Source organism: Procambarus clarkii, chromosome 64, assembly GCF_040958095.1.
Source record: "Procambarus clarkii isolate CNS0578487 chromosome 64, FALCON_Pclarkii_2.0, whole genome shotgun sequence".
Taxonomy (NCBI): domain Eukaryota; kingdom Metazoa; phylum Arthropoda; class Malacostraca; order Decapoda; family Cambaridae; genus Procambarus; species Procambarus clarkii.
The window spans coordinates 315,494-326,412 of NC_091213.1; the positions used below are offsets into that span (position 1 = coordinate 315,494).

The window sequence follows — 10,919 nt, forward strand, 5'->3', positions numbered from 1 at the left end:
GTTCTGAGAGTGTGTGGGGGCTGCTCTTGTGAGAGGTTCTGAGAGTGTGGGGCTGCTGCTCTTGAGTGGTTCTGAGAGTGGGGGGCTGCTGCTCTTGTGAGAGGTTCTGAGAGTGTGGGGCTGCTGCTCTTGTGAGAGGTTCTGAGTGTGTGGGGCTGCTCTTGTGAGAGGTTGTGTGAGAGTGTGGGGGGCTGCTGCTCTTGTGAGTGGTTCTGAGAGTGTGGGGCTGCTGCTCTTGTGAGAGGTTCTGAGAGTGTGGGGCTGCTGCTCTTGTGAGAGTGTGGGGGGCTGCTGCTCTTGTGAGTGGTTCTGAGAGTGTGGGGCTGCTGCTCTTGTGAGAGGTTCTGAGAGTGTGGGGCTGCTCTTGTGAGAGGTTCTGAGAGTGTGGGGCTGCTCTTGTGAGAGGTTGTGTGAGTGTGTGGGGCTGCTGCTCTTGTGAGAGGTTCTGAGAGTGTGGGGCTGCTGCTCTTGTGAGAGGTTCTGAGAGTGTGGGGCTGCTGCTCTTGTGAGAGGTTCTGAGAGTGGGGGGCTGCTGCTCTTGTGAGAGGTTCTGAGAGTGTGGGGCTGCTGCTCTTGTGAGTGGTTCTGAGAGTGTGGGGGGCTGCTGCTCTTGTGAGAGGTTCTGAGAGTGTGGGGCTGCTGCTCTTGTGAGAGGTTCTGAGAGTGGGGGGCTGCTGCTCTTGTGAGAGGTTCTGAGAGTGTGGGGCTGCTGCTCTTGTGAGAGGTTCTGAGAGTGTGGGGCTGCTCTTGTGAGAGGTTGTGTGAGAGTGTGGGGCTGCTGCTCTTGTGAGTGGTTCTGAGAGTGTGGGGCTGCTGCTCTTGTGAGAGGTTCTGAGAGTGGGGGGCTGCTGCTCTTGTGAGTGGTTCTGAGAGTGTGGGGCTGCTGCTCTTGTGAGTGGTTCTGAGAGTGTGGGGCTGCTGCTCTTGTGAGTGGTTCTGAGAGTGTGGGGCTGCTGCTCTTGTGAGAGGTTCTGAGAGTGGGGGGCTGCTGCTCTTGTGAGAGGTTCTGAGTGTGGGGGGCTGCTGCTCTTGTGAGAGGTTCTGAGAGAGTGGGGGGCTGCTCTTGTGAGAGGTTCTGAGAGTGTGGGGGGCTGCTGCTCTTGTGAGAGGTTCCCACCATGTGAGAGAGGCTGCCCAATCGTTCATCAGGGCAGCGCCAGCATCACCACCTGGTGAATCACTAAGCTTTTGCCTCCACTCTCACACACCTAACAACAGCTAATCTGTAATTTTATTTGTATTACAATTCAGCAAGCCAAAATACCTGTGTAACAGCTCTATTGCACTTAACCGTTCCTAACATGGGGGCACCATCAGCTTGCTTGTGCAGGTCAGTTCCTGCAGTGAATTCCTCGTGATGTTGAATTCCTTTTTAAATTCTGCGTGAGTGTTGATCTGTAATTGCTTGTCACCGGTTATGTTCCTATGAGGGCCCCCTCACGGCACCCGTCAGCGGCAGTGTCCTTACCTATCACTGACACCGGCTGAGAGAGCTCTAGCTCTGCATGACCCGCCGCCTCGTCGTGTGTACCTCATGCAGTAATTCTCAATCTATATGACCCTTTCGTCATATTTCCTTTTAAAATTGTAGATGGAATTGGCTTCAGCAATCTTCTCCTTGAATACATTCCGCTTTCCCGACACCCGCACAGGCACACGAGACCAGGGTGGGGGGGGGGGGGAGGAATTTACTAGGCCCAATCGAAGCTGTCAGCTACCAGTGAACTTTTTTCCGTGACAAATCACTGCAGTCGCCAATGTAACTAAAAACACCTCTGCCTAATCGCTGCAGGTGGGAAAAAGCAAAACTGCAGCGATTTGACACAGCTTCCACAACTACTAGAGTGAGGTGACTGTCACCCGCCCGCTGGTAATGTCAACACAGCCTGCGTCAGCACCCTCCAGTGTTTACACCTCCCACACGACAATAATAATGAACATGATACACTCCACATGAACTCTGATGTGGATTTTCTCACTGCTGTATCATGTTACTGTGGTGGTAATATATTTTTTTTTGTTTGAGATATATACAAGAGTTGTTACATTATTGTAGAGCCACTAGTACGCGTAGGGTTTCGGGCAGGTCCCTGGAATACGATCCCCGCCGCGAAGAATCGTTGTTACAACCAAGTACACATTTTACTGTTGCGTTAAACAGAGGCTACAGTTAAGGAATTGTGCCCAGTAAATCCTCCCCGGCCAGGATACGAACCCATGACATGGCGCTCGCGGAACGCCAGGCGAGTGTCTTACCACTACACCACGGAGACTGCTAATGTTACATTAGCAGTCTGCTAATGACTGCTAATGGAGACTCACTGCTAATAGTCTCATTAGGAGACTGCTAATGTTAATGAGACTGCTAATGTTACAATTGGCTTGTCTCAGCTCAGCGCTGGGCACTGAGCTGAGATAAGGCTCCTCTTGATGTCATTGACCTCGTTGTGTCTTGCATGCCACCCCTTGGATTTTCCGCAGTGCAACCCATGCAGTCCATATTGGTCTCCTTCCACTCTGTTGCAGATACACTTGTATTCAGTGTGAATTGGGGCACCAAGGCGGAGGGCCACTGCTACACGAAGGGGGTTCTAGATCTAGGCGCGTGCCCATTGCTGACATGGGTACTGCCAGGAGGAAGTCTCCTGCATGGGGGGGGGGGTAGGGGGCACGCACTGCTCTGAGACGGGCTTTCTTATCTGATGTGGCGCTGAGTATGGCATCAGCTAGTCCAGCTGGTCCCAGCTGGACTGTTTGTTTTTTGTAGGATCTATGATGGGTGCGGAGGCTGCAGGAGCATCCCACTGATTTGAACATTCAGTGAAAGCAGGAGTGTGTATTCCTGCTGAATCACTCAGGGGTTCAGGTAGGAGATGTCTTACGAGGTCGTGCGATGTATGGGAGGAAAGGAAGGCTGGTAGAGCAATTTGTGAGGCTGTGCAGACACCAAGGCCGCCGAGTCTTACAGGGAGGGTTGTTTGCTCCCATTGAGAGTCGTCGACCGGAAGGTTCAGGACTTTCACCAACATGGACCTCACAAGAGTGTCGTACACATTTAATTTGGTGATATTTTATGTCAATTTAAATATTTTTCATATATTAATATATTTTATAATATTTTGTCACTTTTATGTTTGTCAATACAAATATTATCTGCCCAGGAATATCTGGCCTCTCCCACCAGCATGAATGGTGGCTTCAGCAATCTCTTCCTTGAATAGATTCCACTTTCCCTCCCCCCCCCCTCCCACTCTCACTTGATTTAGTTAACTATTTATTTGCTTCAGTATTTTTTAATTGTAATAATAATAATTATTATTGTCGTGGTGTAATGCTAAAATAACTTGAGCGTCATTTATACAATTCCTTCTAGTAATACTGTGTGACTTCTTGCGCGAGAATGATGTCAAATGATGGATTGTTTATAGTGACGTCTGTACTCACCTAGTTACTCACCTAGTTGTGTTTGCGGGGGTTGAGCTCTGGCTCTTTGGTCCCGCCTCTCAACCGTCAATCAACAGGTGTACAGATTCCTGAGATGAGATCTGTGGTGAGGTCTTGTGGAGTGACAGTCACGTTGACCTGTAAAGTGCTTGAGTAGTTGTGTTAAGTGTTTATATAAAGTGTTTGTGAGAGTTGTGGGTGTGTGGTGGTGGCGGGTGTGGGGGTGAGGCCTTCACGCGGCGAGCTGTGGTCCTGTAGAGACCCGAGTGTGTGACCACATCTCAAGTTGTCTCATTAATCACTTGTCACGTAGTTCACTAAGTTATTTTACCCTGTGATGTATGACTTTGTAATGTTTGTCTCCTCTTGTGTTGCAGGTGAGTGTTTGTGATGGAGGCGGGGGAAGGTAGGCTCACCTGTCGCCTTCATTATTGCCTCTGTCAGTCACAAGACGGGCTGCTCTGAGGTGACACCAGGTGGTGACAACTGTCACCTTCATTATTGCCTCTGTCAGTCACATGACAGGCTGCTCTGAGGTGACACCAGGTGGTGACAACTGTCACCTTCATTATTGCCTCTGTCAGTCACATGACAGGCTGCTCTGAGGTGACACCAGGTGGTGACAACTGTCACCTTCATTATTGCCTCTGTCAGTCACAAGACGGGCTGCTCTGAGGTGACACCAGGTGGTGACAACTGTCACCTTCATTATTGCCTCTGTCAGTCACATGACAGGCTGCTCTGAGGTGACACCAGGTGGTGACAACTGTCACCTTCATTATTGCCTCTGTCAGTCACATGACAGGCTGCTCTGAAGTGACACCAGGTGGTGACAACTGTCACCTTCATTATTGCCTCTGTCAGTCACATGACAGGCTGCTCTGAGGTGACACCAGGTGGTGACAACTGTCACCTTCATTATTGCCTCTGTCAGTCACATGACAGGCTGCTCTGAGGTGACACCAGGTGGTGACAACTGTCACCTTCATTATTGCCTCTGTCAGTCACAAGACGGGCTGCTCTGAGGTGACACCAGGTGGTGACAACTGTCACCTTCATTATTGCCTCTGTCAGTCACAAGACGGGCTGCTCTGAGGTGACACCAGGTGGTGACAACTGTCACCTTCATTATTGCCTCTGTCAGTCACATGACAGGCTGCTCTGAGGTGACACCAGGTGGTGACAACTGTCACCTTCATTATTGCCTCTGTCAGTCACATGACAGGCTGCTCTGAGGTGACAGCTGTCAGCTTGATTATTGCCTGTCAGTCACAAGACGGGCTGCCGTGATGGGCCAGTCAGGAGCTGGCCACCAGATACCCAACATTCAGTAGACAAAAGTATTGGTGTAGAGTGCGTGTTGTGTGAGGCGGGGGGGCGGGGCGGGGTAGATGCTGTGAGGTATACCCCCACCAAGGGAGGTATTCCTGCTCGGTAAGTCATGGTAGGTATACTTACAATGAGATATGTAAACTCGCCCTACAGGATGAACAAGCCAGCGGGTGTTCTTACTATCTTCTGGGTGAAAGTTCTCAGACTTTACGGGGACTGGCTGGGGATAGTAGGGAGGGAGAGACGCTGGTACACTTAGCTGGGAAGGGAAACACGTATGACCCACGTGGCTTTTATTGACAACAGACGATGACGTCACACAGTATAGATGCCATGAATGTAAACATTACATACCTTATAGACAAATGAGCATCGACTCCTAACATTATGAACCTAAACTTAATTGACCTTAATTCCTCGTGTAGGATTTTTATTACTTAGAACATTTTCCCATTGAATGTTTGTAAGTTCCCTGTTTATTTTCTCCCAGTCTATCCTATTATTAATAAAATGGAATTTATTGAATAGCCCTTCTCTCTTGTTGTTTCTCTTGGGCTGTCGTTGGCTATTTCCAGGTTGACTTCCTGCTATAATGTTATTGTTTACTGTTCTCCATTGTAAACTGGGTAGATTGAAGTCTCCGAGGAAGATAATATCTGGTGCCGGGTTTGCTAGGTCATCGTGGATATTCTCTATTTTCTGTATCTGCTCAGTGAATTCCTCAACTGTTGCATCTGGCGGTTTGTATATTAGAATAATAATTAGATTTATATGTTCTACCTTGATTCCAAGTACCTCTACCACCTCATTGGTCGAGTTCAGGAGCTGTGTGCATGCCAGCTCCGAGGTTAGCACCCCCACCCCCCAGCATGGGGGAGGGGGGGGGGCGCGAGGTATCGTGGGGTGCGGACAAGGCCAAGATTAAATGGTAAAAGAGAAGTCAATTATAGTGTGTGGGGGGGGGGCAGACGGGAACTATCAGGAGAGAGCGCTAAGTCATTACAACAGTAGAACACGTGGAAAGGCTGAGGAGAAGGATGTGGGATGGGACGGGATGAAGGAATGGTGGCCGTCCAGGTGAAGAGGAAGATTGGGGATTGGGAAATTGGGATGAAATGGGGATGGTAATTGGTTAGGGTGGTGGAGGAGAGGAACAAGGAGAGGGAGTATTGTGCCAGGCCATCCTAGGTGGACCAGCCTACATATATAAATGATATGGACAATTAGTAGAGTTGGGTACTATTCCCTTAATAGTCCGGATAAAATAAAGCTAAAACCCAAACTTAAATAATGCTAGGCATAGTATAGCACATATATGTACTATGTTAGGCCTTAGATAACGTGTATTAGGCCTTGGACGGTTAGGTTAGGGTTTAGTACCAACATCAGTACACAGCCTTCTCCAGCTTACCCAAAGTCACTTGTACCAAATTGTACTTTCTAAATGTTCATTAGGTCAATACTTGTACGATGGTCCACTTGGTTATCTTGAGAGGATTTCGGGACTTTAGTGTCCCCGCGGCCCGGTCCTCGACCAGGCCTCCACCCGCAGGAAGCAGCCTGTGACAGCTGACTAACACCCAGGTACCTTTTACTGCTAGGTAACAGGGGCATCAGGGTGAAAGAAACTCTGGCCATTGTTTCTGGCCGGCGTCCGGGATCGAACCTGGGACCACTGGATCACACGTCCAGTGTGCTGTCCGCTCGGTCGACCGGCTCCCTGGTTACTGTAAGTACTCACCTTGTTGTGCTTGCGGGGGTTGAGCTCTGGCTCTTTGGTCCCGCCTCTCAACTGTCAATCAACTGGAGTCAATCCAGGAAGTACTCCCTTAACAGGAGGAGGAGCAGCAGCAGTAGCCACGAGCGCCTGGTCATGGAGGAAGAGGTTCCCAGGGGCCGCTCCCTCTCACCTGGTGACTGTGAAAGGTAGAACAAAGACTAGCGACAGTTGTGGTAGATACAGGATAGTGATAACAATTGATCACAATACTTTCTGGACCTGGCTCCCTCCCCTCCCCCGTCCCTGTCACGTGACGGGGTCTCGTCCCCCCCCGTCAGCGAGGTGGACAGTAACCCAGAGCAGCAGCAGCAGCAGCAGCAGCAGCAGCAGCAGCAGCAGCAGCAGCAGCAGCAGGAGGAGGAGGGAGGGAGGGTGGACGCTGGGTACTGGCGACAGCTGGCAGATGTTGGGCAGGTAGTGGGTGGGTATGGTGGGTATGGGAGGGGGAAGGGAAAGGGAGGGCGGCCTGATTGGCAGTAAAAGAGTAGGTGGTGGTGAGTGATTATGGAAGACTTTCTTTGTCCTGTTAAATTTTTAAATTTTGCCCCGAGGGGCGAGTTTATTGGGCAGCGCCACTCATCTTGAGTGGACACACCGCCATAGCAGCATGTACAACACTCCCCAATAGGAAGAAAACCCGCTGGGTTGTTCATCCTGTCACTTGTACTCAGACACAGCTGGGACTTGCTTAACTGTCTCAAGTGAACAACTCTTCAAACAAGAAGATTAACATCTATCAACCCTTAAAAGCTTACCTTATCTTGCGGGTGCAAAATGGGGAAACCTTTTAAGAACAGTATCAATATTTGACAAATAATGTTTTCCTAACTCAAACAATGTGGGGTTTATTATTCTACACATATTCCTAATGTCTCTCAGGTGTTCACATTCACGTAGATAGTGGTCAAGGCGGTGTCCATCACTCTCACCACAGATTCTGCAACTCCGCTGTTCATCTGTTGTTTCCATTCCATATCTCCATGGATATTTGTATCCAAGACGGATTCTCGCTATTACTGATTCTCTCTCTCGTCGTCCTCCTCTTCGGCCATAATGATTGGGATTGCCAGCTGCAACCATGTTGTACAGATTCACTGGTTTGTGCTTCTATCCTCCTTTCCTCAGTTACCTTGTCACGGTGATGTTGCCTGACAATACCTCTAATTTGTAGTAGTCTTGTGTATGAAGTATTCAATATGGTCTCCTTCAGCGCCTTCAGCAGCCAGCACATCTGCTCGTTCATTCCCACATATTCCAACATGGGAGGGGATCCCCAACATGGGAGGGGCTCCCCAACATGGGAGGGGATCCACAGAAACTTGACGACTCTTCCCTGATTGGTAAGTACTCTCACAGCTCTCTTGACCTCAGCGACTATCGCAAGATTTTCTGCCCGATTTTGACTTAGGCTTTGTAGCGCTGCTTTTGAATCAGTGCAGATCACTGCACCATTAGTGTTCCGTTCAAGGAACCTTAACGCCATAACAATGGCAATTAGCTCTGCTTGCGTTGAAGAGGCATAGTTCTCAATACGCGCTTTTTCTTCATTTCTGCGTTGGAAAGTATTATCTTAGTTACTGTGAAGACTGGCTGTTGTTAGTTACTGTGAAGACTGGCTGTTGTTAGTTACTGTGAAGACTGGCTGTTGTTAGTTACTGTGAAGACTGGCTGTTGTTAGTTACTGTGAAGACTGGCTGTTGTTAGTTACTGTGAAGACTGGCTGTTGTTAGTTACTGTGAAGACTGGCTGTTGTTAGTTACTGTGAAGACTGGCTGTTGTTAGTTACTGTGAAGACTGGCTGTTGTTAGTTACTGTGAAGACTGGCTGTTGTTAGTTACTGTGAAGACTGGCTGTTGTTAGTTACTGTGAAGACTGGCTGTTGTTAGTTACTGTGAAGACTGGCTGTTGTTAGTTACTGTGAAGACTGGCTGTTGTTAGTTACTGTGAAGACTGGCTGTTGTTAGTTACTGTTCTTAGTTACACCTGCCCCCCTCTCTCTCTCTCACTAGGCTACACCACCTGCCCCCCCCTCTCTCTCTCTCTCTCTCACTAGGCTACACCACCTGCCCCCCCCTCTCTCTCTCTCTCACTAGGCTACACCACCTGCCCCTCTCTCTCTCTCTCACTTGTCCGGCTACAGTATTTTCACTCATACTTCCGTAATGAAGTGTTGTCTCCTTCCCTCTCCTAATTGGACACATCTGGCCAGACCCCGGGGTCCAAGTGGTCGGGCCCTGGCCAGACCCCGGGGTCCAAGTGGTCGGGCCCTGGCCAGACCCCGGGGTCCAAGTGGTCGGGCCCTGGCCAGACCCCGGGGTCCAAGTGGTGGGGCCCTGGCCAGACCCCGGGGTCCAAGTGGTCGGGCCCTGGCCAGACCCCGGGGTCCAAGTGGTGGGGCCCTGGCCAGACCCCGGGGTCCAAGTGGTGGGGCCCTGGCCAGACCCCGGGGTCCAAGTGGTGGGGCCCTGGCCAGACCCCGGGGTCCAAGTGGTGGGGCCCTGGCCAGACCCCGGGGTCCAAGTGGTGGGGCCCTGGCCAGACCCCGGGGTCCAAGTGGTGGGGCCCTGGCCAGACCCCGGGGTCCAAGTGGTCGGGCCCTGGCCAGACCCCGAGGTCCAAGTGGTCGGGCCCTGGCCAGACCCCGGGGTCCAAGTGGTGGGGCCCTGGCCAGACCCCGGGGTCCAAGTGGTGGGGCCCTGGCCAGACCCCGGGGTCCAAGTGGTGGGGCCCTGGCCAGACCCCGGGGTCCAAGTGGTGGGGCCCTGGCCAGACCCCGGGGTCCAAGTGGTGGGGCCCTGGCCAGACCCCGGGGTCCAAGTGGTGGGGCCCTGGCCAGACCCCGGGGTCCAAGTGGTGGGGCCCTGGCCAGACCCCGGGGTCCAAGTGGTGGGGCCCTGGCCAGACCCCGGGGTCCAAGTGGTGGGGCCCTGGCCAGACCCCGGGGTCCAAGTGGTGGGGCCCTGGCCAGACCCCGGGGTCCAAGTGGTGGGGCCCTGGCCAGACCCCGGGGTCCACGTGGTGGGGCCCTGGCCAGACCCCGGGGTCCAAGTGGTGGGGCCCTGGCCAGACCCCGGGGTCCAAGTGGTGGGGCCCTGGCCAGACCCCGGGGTCCAAGTGGTGGGGCCCTGGCCAGACCCCGGGGTCCAAGTGGTGGGGCCCTGGCCAGACCCCGGGGTCCAAGTGGTGGGGCCCTGGCCAGACCCCGGGGTCCAAGTGGTGGGGCCCTGGCCAGACCCCGGGGTCCAAGTGGTGGGGCCCTGGCCAGGCCCCGGGGTCCAAGTGGTGGGGCCCTGGCCAGGCCCCGTGGTCCAAGTGGTGGGGCCCTGGCCAGACCCCGTGGTCCAAGTGGTGGGGCCCTGGCCAGGCCCCGTGGTCCAAGTAGTGGGGTCTTGGCCAGGCCCCGTGGTCCAAGTGGTGGGGTCTTGGCCAGGCCCCGTGGTCCAAGTGGTGGGGTCTTGGCCAGGCCCCGTGGTCCAAGTGGTGGGGTCTTGGCCAGGCCCCGTGGTCCAAGTGGTGGGGTCTTGGCCAGGCCCCGTGGTCCAAGTGGTGGGGTCTTGGCCAGGCCCCGTGGTCCAAGTGGTGGGGTCTTGGCCAGGCCCCGTGGTCCAAGTGGTGGGGTCTTGGCCAGGCCCCGTGGTCCAAGTGGTGGGGTCTTGGCCAGGCCCCGTGGTCCAAGTGGTGGGGTCTTGGCCAGGCCCCGTGGTCCAAGTGGTGGGGTCTTGGCCAGGCCCCGTGGTCCAAGTGGTGGGGTCTTGGCCAGGCCCCGTGGTCCAAGTGGTGGTAGTCTCTCCATATAGACCCCATAAGAGCTATATAGTGATGGGCTCAGTGCTCTCGTCTGGTAACTACCTTCCCTGGCGGTCACTTCTGCCTCGTCTTCATGGTAGTTATTTGTGAAGGCGGGGGGTGTCAGGTGCTGGTAGAGGCGGGGGGTGTCAGGTGCTGGTAGGGGGGGGGGGGTGTCAGGTGCTGGTAGGGGGGGGGTGAGGTGCTGGTAGTAGGGGGGGGGGTGAGGTGCTGGTAGTAGGGGGGGAGGCTGAGGGGGTTGAGGTTCTTGTACAGGCTGAGGGCGAGGGGGTTGAGGTGCTGGTAGAGGCGGGGGGGGGGGGGGTGAGGTACTGGTAGGGGAGGAGGAGGAGGTGGTGGTGCTGCTGTCATAACATGGTGTCAGCAAGGCGGGGACAACCCGCCTGCTATCATAACTCACATTGTGTTTCATATTTTGTAAACTTTGCCTTCACCTGTTCCTCTCCGTCGTCTCCACTCCAAACATGGGGGTGTGTGTGGGGGTGTGTGTGGGGGTGGTGTCCCAGGTGGGCAGACACAAGGTGACGGGTGAAGGGGCTGGCCTACCTGATCCCTC

General features: G+C 53.4%; 1 protein-coding gene across 1 annotated transcript; it reads right to left on the reverse strand.

Annotated features, from left to right (window-relative positions):
• Positions 1 to 8,705: 8,705 nt before the first annotated feature.
• Positions 8,706 to 10,349, reverse strand: LOC138354646 (collagen alpha-1(I) chain-like). The gene has a single exon (XM_069309003.1). The coding sequence runs from the start codon at positions 10,347 to 10,349 to the stop codon at positions 8,706 to 8,708; it is 1,644 nt and encodes a 547-aa protein (XP_069165104.1).
• Positions 10,350 to 10,919: the final 570 nt, after the last annotated feature.